This window comes from Monodelphis domestica, chromosome 2, assembly GCF_027887165.1.
Source record: "Monodelphis domestica isolate mMonDom1 chromosome 2, mMonDom1.pri, whole genome shotgun sequence".
Lineage (NCBI taxonomy): Eukaryota > Metazoa > Chordata > Mammalia > Didelphimorphia > Didelphidae > Monodelphis > Monodelphis domestica.
In genome coordinates this window covers 191,893,882-191,914,045 of record NC_077228.1, presented here as the reverse complement: position 1 = coordinate 191,914,045, position 20,164 = coordinate 191,893,882, and the positions used below count along the sequence as shown (strand labels likewise).

Genomic DNA, 20,164 nt, shown 5'->3' with positions numbered 1-20,164 from the left:
AGCGTTTTATTAGGTATGTTTTAATGGAAGTTCTTTAGTGTGTCAATTACCATATTGGTATTTTTATTTAATAATTATATTCTAACACCTAAAACAACTTTTAGATAAGCCTTAACTACATTGTTTATGTTGACCAAATATGCTCCTTTTCTCCTCTCCATTAGTCCTCACTCTTTTATGCTTTTCCTGGCATTCTTAAGCATCTCTTTTATCTTTGTACATGTCTTCCCAAGAACTTTCTAACTTTCTTGGCTTTTCTGTAAGTCATTTTTCTTCATTATCGAGATCCTCTTTTTACTTTTGCCTTATTTTTTGTTCATATTCCTTTAAATCTAAGCTTTCTCTTTGTACTGTTAAGTCTCTTTGTTAGTCTTAAGACTAATAAGTTGTTAGTTTTTTTTATCCCTCCCTAAAAAAAATTTCTATGTTTTCCTGTCTTGTATAGTTTGTAATTGTTGTAAAAGAAAAGCCCATTCCTGGTTTTGGTAGCCTTTTGATTGTTACCTTCCTTCTACTTGTGTCCATATCTGATTATCAATAGCTTTGGTATGTACTTTTACGTAAAAGTACATATGCTAGTCTTCATACAATGCTTTTTTATTCCTTCCTAGTATGGAAATAAATAAGTATCATAGTCTTACCCTGGATTCCTATTCTTATCTCTTTAATTTTTTTAATGATGAATAAGAGGTCCACAGAAGAAGTTTAAATATGTTATTAATATATATTTTATATATAGTAATATGTGATATATACTATATTAATAACTAAGTTCTCCCTTATGTGTATACCATTAAAAAAAACTGGAATGAAGGTTTACAGTACTCTTTAGTTCTCTTATTCAAAAGAATACGAAATATAAAAAATAATTTTAGAGCATTTAATCACACAATTACTATCAAGCTGCGATCTTTTTTGCTGACAATTTACTACCTGGGTGGTGAATCTCTGGTTCAGAAGGCAATTAATGTCATATGTACCTTCATATTGCATCGATTTTTTTTTTTAATTGTCTGATCTTCATTTGTAAGACTTTCAGGATAGTGTGTTTTATTGGCAAAAAGATCAGCCCTCAAAATCCAAGTTGTATTGACAACAGAGATCAAACTAGTGGTTTCTTGGAACTCTGCTTCATTGTTTTTAGAGGATCTTTCTCAGTGCTAATATTGTTGGAGTCCAGACTGTGATTGCTAGTGATCCATTAAGTCTAATAATACTTAATTAAATTCTACCCTTTGCAGTTCATTCATTTTCCACCATTAAATATAGTTTTTGTCATTACTACCTAAGAATAGAGTAGTGACTGCCTATATGACTAAAAATCTATATAAATTTTTGATAAGATTATAGAGAAAAGATTTAATCCTTGATAGCTGGTGGTGTAATGAGTAGAACTCCAGATTTGGAGTCAAGAAGACTGGAGTTCAAAATGTAGCCTCAGGCATTTACTAGCTGTGTGATCCAGGGGCAAGTCAGTTAACCTCTGTTCATCTCAGTTTCCTCATTTGTAAAATGGGGATAACCTACCTCACAGAATTGTTGGGAAGATTAAGTGAGATAATAATTATAAAGCACTTAGCATAGTGCTTTAAGAATTATATGTTAGCTATTTTTGTTATCATTAGCCTTAAATTAATTTCTTTCCAATCATAACTTATCCAAGGAATTGGCTTTACTGATTCAACAACCAAAATGCCATTTTAAATAGAAGGCAAAAATTTCCATAAAGTTTAAGGAACTTTAAAAAATCATTTAAACAAAGTTGTAAGGACAGAGTATAGGATTTTACATGGTAATATTTGGAGGGAAAAAAACTTTTTGATCAAAACAGTTCTTATTATAAGACTCATCTTTCTAAGAATCCAGACTTATTGCCAAAATAATATTGCTGCTTTTGAATTTTATTCAGAAGCAGTTTAAAGACATAAAAATGCTATATATAGTACACATACTTATCAGTTTGTGATTTATGGACAAGTCAGTTAGTGATAGTCACAGAAGTGTACACTGCTTCATAAAGGCATGTTGTATAAGTTCAGTATCCTCAAGAGTGCTTTATAGGAAACAGTCTCTAATTCCATGATGAGAGAATTTTGATGGTTACAGATCTTCTGTAATACAAGTTAGTATAGGCTACTCTCTTTATCTGAAGAGTTTTCCATTCTTGTCATAGCCCTGAAATCCACTACACCTTGTGGATGTCCTTAGGACTATTAAGATCTACCATATTTATATAGGGCAGAAGATAAGATTATTGGACTGACTACTAGTCCTCTGCGGGTCAACAAGACGACTCTTCCATATTGGAGCTACCTGTGCATCGGAGAAGCCCATAAGGCACAAAGACTTTCCCACAAGGTTAGTTAGAGCACACTGTACCTGAACAAGTTTCCACAGTGCACATTGGCGAACATGAAGCATGTTGACAGAGTCCCGAAGATAGCTACTTGTCCATAGCTTTGGAATTACCTGCAAATATTAAAGTGGATGTCCTTTACATAAAGTCTTCAGTTTCAGTGTTCTTTGAATGATCTTAATCAAATTTGTGATTTGTCTTTGTCCTCCCTCAGTTGTTATTTGGTGTTCTGTCCTAATAAAAATGTTGTCTTTTAAACCTTCTTTCAATCATTACTTTTCTTGAAACTTTTCTGCTTTATGAATTGTAGAACTATGCTACAGCAGATTTTCTCATCTGTGGTACAAACTAAAAAAATTTAATCCAAAGAAAGTTCCTGCTGTGCTTTAACATGGTAGATTTTCATTAGAAATTTTTTTGTTTGGGCATTCCTTATGGGCATTCTAGAACAGCTAGAAATGTTTTTGATCTAGATATTGGTTCTATCTCTAGCATGGCATTGCTTCCTTTCATTCTAAAAACGTTTAGGAAAACTACAAATTGGCATTGTTCAATCTTATTTCCAGTTGACTCATACTTTATTTTCCTTTCTTGGAAAAATACTTTTAGAGTGGCATTATTTGTGAGGCCAAAGGCGGTTTGTTCAGCTTCTTAGAACTTGGAAGAATTTTAGGATTTAATAGTCTCTTGTCTTTTTTACAGTCTTTGTTATGTACTTATATTTTATCAGATACTAATGCTATATGTAATAGTCTTCTATATCTTTGTATAATTTCATGGGTAAATATGATACCCAGTAAAATAGTCAGTTTTACCTATAAACTTTTTTTAGCCTTTTGGAGAGAGAGCTATTTAAATCTTTATCAGAATTGTTAACCTACTTTGTACAGTTGTAACTTTGCCAGTATTACCATTTGATATGAAATTCACTATTGTTCTAAGTTAGAGGATCTAATTATATTAGACTCTTCAGTTTGGTAAATTTTGCCCCACATGTCCCTTTTCTGTACCTTTCTTCCTTTAAATTTTACTTCCTTTACATTTTCTTATTATAATCTTATAGATACTGGCTTTGTCCTTTTCCCAAAAGTTACATATTTTTATGCTTCTCACAAATAAACTATTTTTGTGTTTTATTTTAAAATCTGCTTAAATATCTTTCATGACAGACAAAAGAGGATCAGATGATAAAAAAAGTAGTGTGAAGTCCAGTAGTCGAGAAAAACAGAGTGAAGACCCAAATACTGAATCGAAGGAAAGTGATGCTAAGAATGAGGTCAATGGGACCAGTGAAGACATTAAATCTGAAGGTGACACTCAGTCCAATTAAAACTGATCTGATAAGACCTCAGATCAGACAGAGGTAAGTGTATTATTTCTCACTTTGATTAGGGCTTTTTGTTACTGTTTGACAGTGCAGCGTAAGTATGCACAGATGAAGATGGAACTAAGCCGAGTAAGAAGACATACAAAAGCACCTTCTGAAGGAAAAGACAGTGTAGTCCTGCAAAACATTTTGAGGTACATTGTTTTGTCTCAGCTATTTTGTAGCAGACTCGTGCCCCCATTAAGTGTGCCTCTTTGGAACTATTGCCCACATTTGTAATTTAGTCGCCATAGAACATTTAATTATCCTTTTTTTTTTTAGGGATTTTGCTGTCATTTCTTTTTTTAAAAAAAATTGAACTGTTTTTATTTTTTTTTGTTTTTTGTTTTTTGGTATTAAGTCCATATTGTGTTGGTACTTTGGCAGAGACATTTGCTTTAATACTTAAATATTTCTGAGGCACATGTTGGACTACTTTGTTTTATTTAAACTGCTAGTATTTCTTTGTCAAGGATGTTTCTAGTTTTTTGCTTTATTGCCTTGCATTCTAATGCAGTTTGTTCTGTAACTCGAGAGCCAGTAGCATTGGATTGATGGAAGTGTAGGGTTTATGAATTATTGCAGCTGACTACCATACCTCACACAGCGTTGGTGTTGTGAGCGGCCCCTGAAAAGCCAAATTAAAAATCAAGGATTCAGTCAAACTAAGCAGGTACTCATGCCAGGTACTCCTTTCTCTACCCACATCCATGTTTGAATGCTATTGCCTGTGATCTTTAAGCTGACTGTTGTGTATTCTTTCGTTGTTTACAAGAAGCACAGAGGGTTTTTTTTGTGTATTGTGTGTAAATCTAATGTTAACAGAATGGAATTTTTTTTCAACTGTATGTAGGGATGCAGTGATGCCCAGAATTAGATATCTTTAAAGAATTTTAACATACAATAAACACTCAGTAATCGCCTTGTTACATTCAATGCAATTCAAGTCTTTGAGAGGTATGTCTTTAATATTTCCTACTGTGTAGGAGAACTTGAAGTCAGCCATAATAGGTATACAGAATAGTTATTGGCTGATATGTAAAGCAAATGATAATTGGATAGGGCAGGCACCAGCTATTTGCAAAATGCCAGGAAACTGTTAACTGGATAGAGTGGCAAAATATATAAGAAGTTGGGTTTTTAAAGAACTTGTAAAAATCAGGATACAAGTATGTTCTTAAAACCTATAATCTTTCAATTCTTGGGCTGGTAGAGATTTTTGTGGGAACAAATATTTTTAATGAAAGGAAGTACCAATTAAAAGATTATTCTCAGGGCATTTAGTTTCTTCAAATAAAACAACAGTGCATTTACAGTATGTATAGACACATCTACACAAGCACATATATCTATGCATAGGTACATTTATTTTAAAGATACACTCCTACATAACTTGAATTATGGATCTTTTTCAAACATTTTTCACCCACAAATGTTGATTACACTAAGCAATTAGTGGCTGGGCCAGCATTTAGTAGTTAAAATCAGAGCTTTTTATATGTTGTCTAATTATCATTTTTCCCATAATTTTGCATTGTAGGATTATGATCTGAAGAGTTTCAGAAGAATTCTGAAGACAGCGTAAAGTGAAGACCGACTTTAAAATGAGGTGAAAGAAAGCTGTAGTGGCGTAGAAAAAGTATAAAGCTCAGTTAGAATTTTTTTTTATTAAAAATAAATTCAGGACTTGATGTGACCTCCCAGAGTTCAGAACATGTGTTAATAGCTTATATGCCACTGAGAATTTAGGTCCTGTATCATATTTTCTTTTCTTTAATAAGACTTTTAAAGATAAACATTACTTAAACACGTGACTTGCTCAGTGCTTAATTGCGAGTTTTCATTTTTGGACTTTGAAGACAGGAATAAATGTTAGTATTTGTGTGAATCAAACTAAACTGAATCCCATTTTTACAACTGCTATACTTAGCTTCTTGATATAGAAGTGAAAATAAAGTACCTTTGAACTTTCTGTTACAAATTTGATTGTCTCTGTCATTGAGAAGTTCTAGTATTAAAACTTTACCTAATAAAGTTATTGTCTCCAAACTAGTCCCCCAATTTAGTTTGAATGATCATACAGTGCTTGTGTACTGTTCAGCAATTTGATCTATACTGTTAAGATCAACTAATTTAAACTCTTCAACTGCAATTTTAGGTGGTTACAAATAAAGCTGACTTATACTTTTCTAGTAAAGATGCATAGAGTTGATTGATGTATTATAATGTTTTCCTTTGTACTTGAATGATTTAAAGCAAAGGATAATCTAACCAAACCAACATCCCTTATACTTGATTGTGAAAAAGGATTGTTCTAGAAATTCTAGTTTTGATTTTTTTTCCTTTTCTTGTAACTGTTAAGGGTTTTGTTAAAGTAACACCACCATTGCTTCAGAATAATTTCAAGATTATTTTCATCTGTGCAGGTCCTGTTTGTCTATTGGTAAATAGGTTGGTTTTGAAACATGGGTTATATAGTACAGTATAAGGGTGTTTAAAAAAAAAAACTAAACTAAAACAGTTCCTTAAGTGGGAGATCCTCTTGTCTTTAGAAAAATGAGTATTTCATGTATTGCTGGTTTATCTATTCAAACCTGTTTGTTCAAATTTTTGTCTAATCTTGTTATAGTGACATATGGTGAGGAACATAAAAAATAACCACAATAAAGTTTATAAGAGATATCATTGGCAATTAGGGAGGAGTCAGAAGAAAAGACACTGCTCAGACAGATCACATTTAATCATTTATTGCCAGAGTATGTACCCAAAGGAAGAGATAGGATCTTCCCAGACTGACTGAGTCAGCTTGCTGACATGGTGAATAGAATGTACTGAGTTCAAATCTGGCCTCACTTAGTGCTTGTATGATTCTGAACAAATCACCTAACCTTCTGTCTTACTTTCCTAACTATAAACGGGAGATAACAGCATTTATCTCCCAGGGATGTTGTGACAGTCAAATGAGAAAATATTTGTAAAGCACATAGCATAGCACTTGGCACTTGGTAGTCTATACAAATGCTTGTTTCTTTCCTGACCCTGGAATTGGTTTAAAAAAACAAACAAAAAAAACCCTGCCATTTTTTGTATAGCACTTTGTTTTTCAAAGTATCTACACATACTTTAACTTATTTGTAAGAAAATGGTTGCTGCAGTAGGTTAGTGACTAATTTCCAAGTGGCATGTAGGCATGTTAAAATTATCAAGCAAACTCTGCAAGCACAACTTGAAATAAAGTATGGGTTGGTGATATATTTTACACACACAGACATGTTTTCATTATTGGGAAATAAAGAAAAATGGGTGTATTGATATTTCTAAATGCTTTAACTTCATTACTGATATGTATTTATAACACTTGATTATAACTTCAGAAGTTGAGAGTTTTTTAAATTTTGCAGCTTTTTGGAGATGCTACCTTTTTAATGTTGATTTAAAATGTATAAGCTAAGCAGTCATTTTTAATCACCATCTTTTAATATTTTGCTATTTCAAAGATCCATAATTTCAAAATTATGAGAAGCTCCTCCTCTGAAGATTATATCCTCTCTTTGGATTCTTATTTTGTTTTTAATTTAATTTAAATTAAGGCTTCCACAGCTCCCATGCTACCTTATGATTCCTCTTTGGCTGGCAAAAATTCAATTCTGAACTAGCTAAATTAGCCCATAGACAATAGATGGCAGTCTTGAGACTTGCCCAACTTAATAGGACTTGACCAGACTTGTGCCCTGATGTCATAGCCTTTGAGAAACAAGTCCTCTCTAGGCTATGATGAAGTACTCAAGTAAGACTTTAGTGGAGGAACTTATGTAATGCTATGTATGAAATTGAAGTTTTTAAATTAAGTGCATATATGTTTTGTTTAGTACTTGCTCTGCTTAGGCTATAATTTGTTTGTACCTTCAGTGAGCAAATTTTTACTACCTAATGGGGAGGATGGAATTGCTAAGAGCCACCACTGTATCTTTAGAGAATAAAGACTAGAGTAGAAGGCTGCTGAAAGGATTATATAAATTTCATAAAAACCATTTGTCCAAATACTAAGAGTGTTCTTAACATTTTGATTTTTTAACTGAGGTCAGTGTCAGCCTTATCAGTGAACCTTGAAAATAGAGTCCATTGTTGTTCATTCATGGCTGGTCATTAAAGTTACAGTTACCTCAAATCCAGGAATCTTAACTCCAGTCTGAAGCTCGTGCCACTCCAGTGTTAGCTTTATTACTGTATTAAATGTTTTGTTTGTAATTTTATGTAACATATGCAAGGGTTTGCCGTACCTCTTTGCATCAGTAGTTCTCATAAACCTTCTGTATGCCTGAAGAATCAAAATCGTGTTTCTTTCCCAGGAAGCTTTACTTTTTTTTTTTTAATTGCAGACTTGCTGGACCATTGCTAGTTACAAAAATTAAATTGTCTTTTTAAGGGGAAAGTATTTGAGTGGAAGCAAAGAAAATCTTGGAAGTCTAGAGGAGGGGAATTGAAGGAACACATGGCCAGTCTTGACCTGAAATAAGTGGTCATCTTCTGTTTGAGAGTGAGACAAGGTCAGGAGGTTGAGTAAGTTTAGGGGAAAGTTTATAATATATAATAGTCAAATGTGGGGAACAAGATACAGAATCATGTTGAAATCAACTTGTTCCGCCCTGTGATTCCATACTATTCTGCTCTTGTGGAAGGCAAAGAGGCAGAGAAACTAGATGGCAGGATTTAATTGGAATAGAAGATTATTGGCAAGGTGGGAATTGCCATCAGCATAAGACAAGAAAACCTGTGATGTTGGGTACTAGTATATCATCAAAGTAAGTTTCTATTGAGGTGAGTATAGGGTAGGGGAGTCCTTTGTATCCAGAATGAAGGGAAATGGGAGATGAGAGAGCTGAAATACCAGCGGTCACAATAAGTGTCAAAAAATAGGTTTTATGTGACTGAGGAAGTTGTACAAGTGTAGACATAATGATTTTTGAGAAAAAATTTTAGAGGTTAGATTTTTAGAGGTGTTATAGTTTATGTGATGGTGAGTTGCAAGATCTTAATACTAGTGTTATGTGGCTGAAATGTGGAGATGAGGTCAAATCTTTATAAGGAAATAAGTTCCTCCATGAATCTGAGTAGTTTGTAAATAGTAAGCAAGATGAATATTGAAGTCTTAGGAATAGAGTGCAGAGCATTTCAATGAGCTACATACTAAAGTCATTGAGGAACTTCAAAGGACTTGGAAATAAGGGAAAATTGCAAAAGAATAATTTGGAAAGCTATGTTTATTAACATTCTTTTTTTTTTTTAAGCAAAATTAGAAGGGTATTCTTAATTGAAGTTGCACCAAACTTGCAAGTCCTTTGTTTTATTTTTATTGATATTGATAGCTTTAAACTGCATTAGAACTTTTGGGACACCAAATCCGCTCTTGTGTCAGACCTTGTGAGAAAAAGGGGAAAAAAGGAAGTTGAGTAAAGCCAACCAGCTCATCAATCAGGTGGATCTGATAGTATATGTAATATTCCACACTCATAGTTTCCCATTTCTGCAAAGAAGAGGAAGTACTCAGTCATCTATCTTCTTTAGAGCCAAGTTAAGTAATTATAATTACACAGCATGCAGTTTCAGTTGCTTTAAAAATTCCATTTATATTGACATATGAATATTGTTTTTCCACTTTTTACTTCATTTTGCATCAGTTCATATTATAAGTTTTCTATTTCTCTTTTTCATTTTTACTTTTTTTTTAAACCCTTACCATCCGTCTTGGAATCAATGCCGTATATCAGTTCTAGGGCAGAAGAGTTGTAAGGGGTAGACAATGGGGGGGTTAAGTTACTTGCCCATGTTCACCTAGCTTAGGAAGTGTCTGAGGCCAAATTTGAACCTAGAACTTCTTGTCTCTGGGCCAGACTCTCAATCCACTGAGCCACCTAGCTGCCCCCTCACTTTTATTTTTTAACAAAGTAATAATCCATTAAATTCTTATGCCACAGAGCTTAGCTGTTTCCCATTTGGTGGACATCTGCTTGGTTTCCTTTTTTTTTTAATGCTCAAAAGGAGCTACTATATAATAATTTTGGTGTATGTAGGGACCTACTTTTTATCTCTTTGATGGGGATGGAGGGGAGGTGCATTATATGCCTTGCAGTGGGATTTCCAGGTCAATGGATTTAGGCATTTTATTTTAGTTCAAATCTTTTATTTTTTAAAAGATTGTGCAGGACAATTTTCACAATGCTTATATGAGGATATATAGTGCAAAATTTAGGGTAAGCATCAAGTGATTGGTTATGAATTCAGGGAGTGGGCTGGGGTCCTAGATTGTTTAGGTAAATAGAGAAATTGATAGCATATGTTTTAGAAAATCACCCTGTTTTAGGTGAGTGAATTTCCTACTTTGTGTCTATGACAGATGAAAAAGATATCTTTCTCAAATGTCAAAATTGGGGTCCTAATAGCGGTTTTTCTTTGTGCTATCTCATTTTATCTTAGAGTAATTTGCATTTGGGTGTCTGCCAGAAAACTGATGCTTTTGTTTCCTTGTCTAGGCCATAGGCAGTGAAACCTTTCTTTCAGAACGATACCATTACAAATAAATGAGCCTGCTGTGCTGAGAAATGCCAGGCCAACAGACCACCTTCAGCACATTTTTATATTTCTAATATTTTCCCAACGAAGTACCCACCACATGAAGATCTTTGTTTTAGATTTAAGGGAAGGGGGCAACACCAAAAAAGAGATGTCTTTTCTGATTCCAACTCAATGAGCTTAGTAGTATGGGACAGATATTTGAAGACACCTTTAAAAAACGATGTGCATTCATATGTGTGTATATACCTGTGTGCTCCTGCACTTTCAGTGCTTTGGAATAGCTGGTATGTATAAATCACTTTCCAGACTGGGAAGTATCATAGATCCTTTATGGCAAACTCCCAGCTAAGCCTGGGCTGCTTGTACTCCAAGTTGGTGAGGCCTACTTTGGTACCAGCATTTCCTAGATATTTAGCATATTTTTTAAGTGAGGAAGTCTCCAAGTGTAATGACTTTGTGCCACTAGACCTAGGCTTCCAACGCCGAGAGAGTGGGACTCTCTGTGCATCGACTTTTCCACTTAAATCTTCATGCACAAAGACAATCGTCATCCTCGGTTACCGAGAGACTACTACCAGACCAGAGTTCTTAACCTGGGACGCATTGATGGATTTTAGGGGGTTTGTGAATTTGGATGGGGGAAAGAATTTGTATTTGTATTTTTACTAACCTCTAAGTTAAAATTTAGAATTTCCTTTGATTATTTAAAAATTCTGAGAAAAGGTTAAATGTTTGCCAAAAGGATCCAGGACACCAAAGGGGGGAAAAAAGGTTAAGAAAATATGTTAAAAGTAGAAGGTATGCTGGCTTTGTGGAAGGGAGAAGTGGACTAAGTGAACATATCTTGAGGATCCAAGGGAGCAGATTCTTTTCTATTGTTTATTTGAGTAATCTTATCTATATGTTACTTTTACTTACATATTACTTATTTTTATCATTTTAATCAGTTTCTTTCCCTATCATTTTTTCCCCTTAAATAAATTTTTACCTTCTGCCTTAGAGTCAATACTAAGTTATCGATTCTGAGACAAAAGAGTGGTAAAGGCTGGACAGTTGGAGTTAGGTGACTTGCCCGGAGTCACATAGCTAGGAAGTATCTGTGGTGAGATTTGAACTTCCAATTCTAAGCCTGACTCTCCATTCTCTATCATTTCAGAGTTAAAAGTATTAACTTTTAAACAAACAATGCTTTTCAAATGGCAAATTCCTGCAAGTATATTTTACATACACTAAGAGAATATATTGATTAGTGTTAGGATTACAGTAAAATAATTTAACTGCTCCAATGTTAGACTCTCAAAGGACTGATGGGTTCTCAGTAGCTTCCTAACTTGGTAGTTTTTGTTTTGTTATGTTTTTCAAACTCATAGGAGTTCTTTTGTGAAGTTTTAATTTTTATCATTTTGATAGCTACATTTCAGTGCCATTGATTTTTTTTAATCCTTTTTAAAAAATCATTTAAAGACCTTCTGAGAAGGGATCCATAGGATTTACAAGATTGCTAAAGGAGTCTTGGGTACAAAAAAGGTTAAGTGACATGACAGTAACTTAAAAATTAGGATGTTTTAGTTGATGCAAAGGGTAGGCAAAACAATTCACAAACCAGTTTTCAACTTGTAAAGTATTTCCCAACTTGTTTTCTATTTCGTGCTTGAGTCACATTTATTTCAAAATTTTACCTTGTTTTGTATTTGGGGCATTGAATCTAATGATCAGTTATGTAGATTTATTTCTAAAAAGAGTACCATGACATTCTGCATAGAAGAAATAAGCTAGTCCATTATTCACATTAATACAGTTGAGCAGTAGTATAAACACCAAATTTTAGATGCTTTATATATTTTATTTGAATGTGTAATCTGCAAAGGATTTCTTATGTAGTCATTTTTTTTTAGTTTGACTTAGGTTGGTATTTTAAACCAACTGTCTCTTCAAGTTTGTTTTCATTAGTAACATACATTAAGTGCTTACATAAACTAAGCAAAGCATTTCTTAACTAGAAGCCATTAAAGGAAGCCACTTGGACAGCATTGCATAGTAGAAGAAAATAACTGGTATTAAGTATTTGTATATAAAAAGTACATTTGGATAACCAAGATGCCAGGATAGGCTTGTCATTTTGAGGGGTTATTGAACACTTAACAACTTAGAAATTCAGTTACTGAAATGTTAAAGTCAAATGAAATGTTAAATTTGGAGAATTCAGATACTAGTTTGGCTTTAAGCAAAGGGCCCACTGGTTCCATGATTGTTCAGGGACCAGAGTTGCCCACTGTGGAATCGTGGTAGTTATATATGTAAGGTGAGATACCATAACTACTAACTTTACCCACTCCTTGACACTTCCCTGATAGTTCAAGTCAGTGTGGGAAAATAAGGGTTTAAGACCTAGTTGCTTACTGAACAACCAGGTATTAGAAGATGATAAATTATTGGTGGATGGATGTTGTTTTGTGTATTTCTGTTTAACGAAGTACTGATGTATATCAACTGGTCTAAGAACATCTGTGGACTTTCTTTTCCCTTAGCAAAACAAAATATATAACCCACTCTTTGGGGGGTGGAGGGAGGTGGGAAGAAAAGAAATTGAAGTTTAGAAAAAATGTAGATGAGTAACTAGATCTTGCCAAGGATCACAGGTAGGAGCTGGAAGTAGAACCAGATTCTTGATCCATAGCAATACAATTTGGCTTAATAAGTCATTTTTGCAGCAACATGATTGTAGCAGGGTTTTTCTATCAGTGATGGTGTAGATTCTGTCACACCATGGTCATGGTTCACTAGAACTAGTTTTAGTTCTTGAAATTTCTGTAGTCTTGAAATATCTTTGTCCTTATGTCAGTGAAGAATGAAAGAAATCTGTACTTGTCTTTGATTAATATGTATAATCATTATGGAAACATAAAGATACAGGAAAGGATTGTTTGCTAACATTTCACTTTTCTACAAGTTAGTGCTGAAGCCAGTTTGACTAGTTCTTCCTATTTTGGTCATATGGTTCCCCTTTCCTCCCATCCTACAATTTTTCAGAATTTCCCAATGAATCCCTATACAATCTATGCTGCACATTTCTAAAGAAATCTCATGCCAGGGTATATGTCAGAAAACAAAGCTTTCTCAACAACCATGGCATGCATCAGAATTGCCAAGAAAATGAGACTTAAAAAAAATACAATTTTAAAATGGGGCTTTAATTTTTTTCAATTGACAAAGGAGGAAAACTTTGTATTGTCATAATTCTCCCAAGTATTAGAACTATTATGCAATCCAGTAATAACAATTAGGATTTTCTAAAACTAACTTCTGCTGAGGAAACAAAGGCAGGTTATTTGGGTACTCCCATCACTGTTGATCGTTTCATTCTGCCATGAGACTTATGAAGCAAATGGGATGACTACAAAACTTTTGTACCTAAACATTTTGAAAGTTTTATTTGGTGCACAAATCATCAGTGCTACTAGTAAAATAAGATCTTCATATTGTTTTGAAGTGTTGATAGTTTCCTCTATTTCTCCACTCATCAGTGATTTGCCCAAAGGCACATAGTTCCTAACCAACAGAACCCAAGATTTTTACACTGAGCTTTATGCTTTAGAACATGATTAATAGTGTATCCTTACTTTGATTTTTTTGCCCCCAAATGAATGTGAACCCTTTACTTAACCAAATATAACTCCAACCAATGGTTCAATTTGGTATTGATTTTGGAAACTTACCTTTTTGAGCAGTGGGTTGGGTAATTTTCTAATCTTCTCCACTTGGTCGAAGTTAATTTCTAATTCCCGATAACTCACTTGCAATAGGTCCTGATAAGTCAGTTTTTGTCTGTCCAGTTCAATTTCGATGAAGTCATTCTCTCTGGAACTCTGCTTTCTGACTTTAAGCACCAGCTCTAAGTTACTCAGAAATTTAAGTGATAATTTTTGTGAGGACAACATTCATTTGTATTGCATACTGCTATTAACTCTCCAATAATAAAAGCAGAGGCATAGGCCAACCTAAAATTAAGATTTGGTTATGGAATACGTGATTTCTAGCACTTATATGGCTGCTTAATTATGTTTGGCTTAGGCTATTACAAATGTAGCAGGCATGTAAGAAATATATTAGCATTTGTGTTGGATTATATAATGCTAATTGGGTTGTTGCTTCTAAACATAATGTAGTTTATTCGATACTTAATTCAGAGTTTTGAGATAAGTAATACAGATAATAATTTGATGGTTTCAAAGATAAAAGAAGCAAGTTCAACAAAGAAAGATGACTTGCACAGAATCTCAATGCTAATGAAATCTCAGATCCAAGACTTCTGATTCAAGTCCACAAATAGCCTTTCCACAGAGGCACTTTGGCTAAGGCATCAGCTAGCCTCATGAGTTATTTTGGTGCAGAGGACTGTGATTTTTTTAGTCTCCTGTGATGAGGGACTCGCTATCCTCCAGACTTGGGAGAGAACTTTCCTCAACAGGAATAGTTTCATTTTTTGGACTAGGCTCAGCTTGAAATTTTTGATAGCTTCCAGAGAAAGGAACAGGAAAGGACTTTTATTTCTATGTATGGACTAAGGTCTCACCTGCACTGGTGTCATTTTCTGCTCCGGGAAGAAATGGTGGTGGTGGAGGGGCCAGATCCTTAGGGGCTTTTTTTGCATGTATATCTTCTTCATAATCTTTTGGGAAAGTCAAGAAAAGTAATAGCTGTGAAGCATAGTACATAATCTTTTTGGCCCCATGCTTCTGCTCTGGGGCTTTAACAACAAGAAGAGGCATAAGATTTTTTTTAACTACAAATGTTCATTCCCCTGTGTTCCCCCCCCCCCCCCCCAAGAAAAAAATACATGAAAGGAGTAGTAATTACTCTCACAAGTGAAACTAATTTTTCTTAATTAGCAAAACAGGATAAAGAAGCTGACAAAGTATTTTTAAAGTACAGTGTGAACCAGGGAGGAAATGTTTGTAATCCATGAGCAAAGAGCCTCAACATACTTAAAATATTTTATAGTAATGTTTTAAGAAATGCTTTGTTTCTCCTCTACCACCAGCACAGTTTAGTGTAGAGTCAATTGGCCAGTGTCATGCTTCTTCATTTCCTGATGGACAAAGGTGGTGAATGGCATAGTTCTGTGTCACTTTAATTGAATTATTGCTGGCCAAGGAATGTGTTGCTGCATGTTGATATCTTCTTTGTCTTATGTCTTCAGTTATTGGTGGGTAATTGGGGTGATTGGGTGTTTTTTTAATAGATATATATAGAGATAGATATACATATATAAATTCTACACAAGACATATATGGAAAAAATCCTACACTTTAATGAGAAACATATTTCCAACATTGCTACAACTCAAAGATAAAATTCAAAAAAATACTTTTGGTATATAAAAGCATATCATATAGTTCAAACTCCAATGAAGTGCTTTAGTTTCCTCTTACCTACAAAATAGTGGACAACGTTATTGCATAACTGGCCCCAAAGTTAGGTATTGGACTGTTGAGAACCATAGCAACTGCAATCTTTTTGTCCAGGTTTGTTATAGTATGTTGTTTTTCTTTGCCACAGACACTGAAGTTGGGTCATGGGATTTCCGGGGACTTTAATGGGTTAATAAACTGGTAAGAGAATTATAGATATCTAGCATGGACCTAGGAAGGCAAAGCAGTTTGCCTGAGGTTATACAGAAACTCAAAACATCTGAACTGAGATTTAAGCTCCCAAATCCAAAACCAATGTTTACACAGTACATTGCCTTTTCTCCAAAGCCGTAAGCACACAAGCATCCCCCCTCCCCCATATGCTTCAGTTCAACAGGTGCCTGCTGTATATGTGGTAGGGTTATAAAGGCAAAAAGGAACAGTTCTCTAGGAGCTTATATCCTATTTGGTGAAATATGAAAAGTAGGGAGCAGTTGGAGGGGAAGAGTACAAGATGAGTATAAAAACTAGAGAGGGTCAAGAGTGGCACTTAGTCTAAGCCTTTAAAGGGCCTAGGAGATACCTCCAGATAAAGATTAGGGAAAGCATTTTTTACAGGAGGAGAGAGGCCTTTGCAAAGAAGTTGAGGCAAGGGAGATGCACTTGTGTTTTAGGAAAATCACTGACAGATGTGTGGAGGATAGACTAAGAGAGAGGAAGACTAGAGACAGACCAATGAGACCATTTTAGTTGTCTAGGAGAGAAATAAGGAACTAAACTAAGGCAAGTAGCTATGTAAATAGAGATGGACAGATGTGGAATTAGAATAGATCAGCATTTGGTATGGTGCCTGACACTGGTAATTAGTAAATTGTAGACTGTAGCTGACTATTACAGTGAGGAAGAATGAAGAGTCAGGATGAATTTGTAGAATGTGGACTCTGAATAGAAAAGGGGAAGTTTCTAGGGATGAATAAAAATAACTCGTTTCTTATAGTGCTTAAAGTTTATAAAACATTTTTCTCAGTCCTGTGAGTAGAGTATATATTACTGCTGCTAGTACTTCTTAATTATAGACTAGTCACAACTTTTCTGAGTATTGATTTCCTCATTTGTGAAATAGAGTTAATAGACCCTGTAGTACTTACCTCTTAGAAGAAAGAGTCACTGAAATTATGTATGTAGTAGTTTTGAAACTCTGAGTTCTATGTAAATATCAGTTACTGTTCTATAAATGAGAAAACCGAGGCAGAGAAATTGTCCAGTGTTAGTAAGTACGAGAGTTGAAACTTTAACCTAAATTAGGTTTTAGTAATCTAGTTCTATTGGACTTCCACATGGTAATAACTCTTATTTAAATGGCACTTAAAAAAAAGCATTTACTTCACCAGGGATTGAGGTTATATACAATAGAATAGTAGTAAGCAGATATAAATAATAGATAATAGTTTCCTGTCAGCTCAAGTACCACCTAATAACGTAAGACCTCCCCTGATTTTCCCCCATTCTTGGACTTTTAGGATCTTTGGAAACCCCAAATTGCCTTGTATTTATTTTGTACATGCTTTTATGTGTAAGTTCTTTAGGGCAGGGATTATTTCATTGTTTTTGTCTCCATTGCCTAGCATAGTGCCTTCCCTTTGTAGGTGGGTGTTTAAATATTTCTTAAATCAAGGTTTCTCCCCTTTCTGTAGACAACGAAATAGGCTTATAGAGGTTATGTAATTATAATAGTATCTGATAATTGAGAAATGTTATAAAACTGAATATACATTTGAAAAATATGCATGAAATGTTCAGTATGTACTAAGTATATGACTTTAGCTGGCTACTTAATGAGATGGCTAATATTATTTTGTAGTTCATTAACGTGGTGGACGAGTTGGCATCCCTGCAATGTAGCCTCTTTGCCAAGGCTGGAACAATACCTGACTCCCTTTCAGCCAACTGTGCACACTTCACCATCCTCATCCCCCTAGTTGGGCCTAGATTAGCTTTTTCACAACCCTGGACCTCAGGCTTGGCAGCATTAAATTTTGGAACTTCCTTTAATTCCTCTGATAACTTTGTTCTCAGAATTTGTTAGTGGAATTATTCCTGCATTTAGACCCTTGCCTCCATTTCATTGGTATGGGGGAGGGGGGGCTTGTATTATTATTTTCTGGACCATATCTCTACTGTTTTGCTACTGCTCTGGGAGAGTAGAAAAGTTATCTTTAGGATTTTGAATATTTCATTGGGGTACAGTTCTCACTAAGTGGTACTGTTTTTATCCCAGTCCTTATGATGAGAATAGGAATAATTAGTTTCTTTTTAACATCTTTCCTCATTTATGTTTTGAGAGTAAGCCGTCAGAAGGCAGCATTTAATAACTGCTTAGGCCACCAGTCTGCTCTTTCCCCTTGTCAAGTATAGACATGTGTGATGACCCTCCTGGTTTCTTGGCAAAGTCACTATAACACTCAAAGTTAGTGCTGTAGTTTCCTCATTCACAAGATAAAGAGAACTCAGTTCATGAATCAATATATTCTGATTCCTGTGTAAAGACCCTGCTAGAAATAGGAATCATAAAATTACCTCCCGATTCCTCCCTTTCCTTTCCTTTTTTTCTGGGTCAGACATGTGATCAGTTATCTGTCAGGTCAGCGTTATTCCACTCCCAATCTAGGAAGGATGGTAGTGTCAGAAAACATGCATTCATAAAGCACTTAACTTCCACGTCATTTTCACAGTTGTTAGCCTCATTTAGCAGCAAGGTGCTAACAAGCACCTTAGGGTAGACCAGGGATTATTCTTGGTATAACATATGGCAAAACTGAAATTCAGAGCAGTTAACTTACTGAAGATGAACTATAGTCTAGAGTAGTTAGATCCTAATTTCTAGCCCAAGATTTTATTCATTAGATAATACTACAAACAAAAACCACATGGCAGGAGAGTATTTAGTGGTCAATGGAGGGTGAAATAGAGATGATGCTATTTTGGAAGCATACAACTGGTTAGGTGACCAAAAGGAATAAATAGATGAGCTTAAAAAACATCACAGATCTAGCATGGAGACATTGTAATAGTGAGAAGGCAGTTAAGTTAAATAGGCAACTGTTGGAGCTCTGCCAAAAAAGCAGGGTAGCTGATAATTTTGATTTACTGTTAGAATCATTTTATTTTTCAAAAGGCAAAAGATCAGAGGATTATCAGTAAGGAATTGATTGCTTATGTAGAAATAATGAAAATGTTGAGAGAAAGTGACCATTCTATGTTAGAATTTTTTTTTTATGGGCAGTCTAGTAGTATACCCCACAGATTTTGGAAGAAAAAATTTCATAGTTCAAGAAAAGGATATCCCATGGCCTAAAAATCTGCAGGCGAAGTCCAAGAGAGATAATCTCTGTCTCTCTCCCTCTCTTCCTCCCTCCTTCCCTTTCTCCCTCTTGTTTCATATGAATGAAAAAGTAAGATTTGTAAGTAAAGCCTCAAATGGGTTCAGCTATTCCATTATGCTACCTTTGTGTAATGACCCTATTAGAAATAGGAATCATCAAATTACTTCCTGTCCCCTTGAAGAGGAAATTCTAAAAATGCAAACAAATTATCTTGATAGGAAGAAAAAATGAATTATTTAAAGGACCACCAACTCAGATTTTAAAAGACATGATAGAAGACAAATATGGGTAGGTAGCCAAATCAGTATTAAGGCCTGCCACAGTCTTGTAAGAACAATATTGGGGAGCAATGAGATGGCTCTGTTGTAGAAAGCCAGGGCTCTTGAGTTTAAATCTAGATTCACATACTAACTAGCTCTGTGGCCCTGGACAAGTCACTTAACCCCAGTTGCCTAGCCCTTGCTGCTTTTCTACCTTGCAATTGCCAAGACAGAAAGTACGTCTTTTTTTAAAGTGTTGACATAGTATGAGAATGTCTTCCAATAAGGACAATTTCAGTGCAATTATATTTACTTTTTAAAAGTGTATGTCTTGTTTTTACATCATTTCCATTTCCACACATATCCCTCTCTTCCATGTAACCAAGAATTAAAAAGAAATGGCTTAATAATATGTATAGTGTTTTATGCCCCATACACTTTGGGGGGGAAAGGTGCATTTTCTTATTTTTTTATGTCTGAATTTAGTGATTACAGTTGCCCAGGGTTTAAATTTTTCCTATTCTTTCCATTTATAATGTCAGTGTAGGTTGTTTTCCTGATTCTGTTTTACTTCATCCTGCATCAAGTTATAAAAGTTCTTCCTATGCTTTTCTCAATACTTGTATTCATAATTTCTCTAAAATATTTTTATTGATATCATTTTACATCATATACATTTCTTCCTCTTCCCTTTGCTTCCTGAAGAGTCATCCCTTATAATAAGAGGAAAAATAATTCAGCAAAATGAACCATCATTGCAAAAAAAAAAAAAGCCTGAAATTAGATGCAGCTTTCTACTCAGTCCATTTATTTAA

General features: G+C 34.6%; 1 protein-coding gene across 10 annotated transcripts in view; it reads left to right on the top strand.

Moving 5' to 3' along the window:
• Window positions 1–20,164, top strand: part of LUC7L3 (LUC7 like 3 pre-mRNA splicing factor) — a 55,986-nt gene that overhangs the window by 20,390 nt on the left and 15,432 nt on the right. For 4 of the 10 annotated variants that reach the window (XR_008916346.1, XR_008916344.1, XR_008916345.1 and 1 more), the window contains exons 10-11: window positions 3,526–3,666; window positions 3,772–5,331. Coding sequence is in view for 3 of the 10 variants with exons in the window: in XM_056816603.1 (XP_056672581.1) it covers window positions 3,526–3,666; window positions 3,772–3,962 (332 nt within the window). In the remaining 7 variants the exon portion in view is untranslated. Of the gene's footprint in view, window positions 1–3,525; window positions 3,720–3,771; window positions 5,704–20,164 lie in introns of those variants that run through there. The other 6 variants (XR_008916347.1, XR_461980.3, XM_001364224.4 and 3 more) reach the window with 5 other exon arrangements.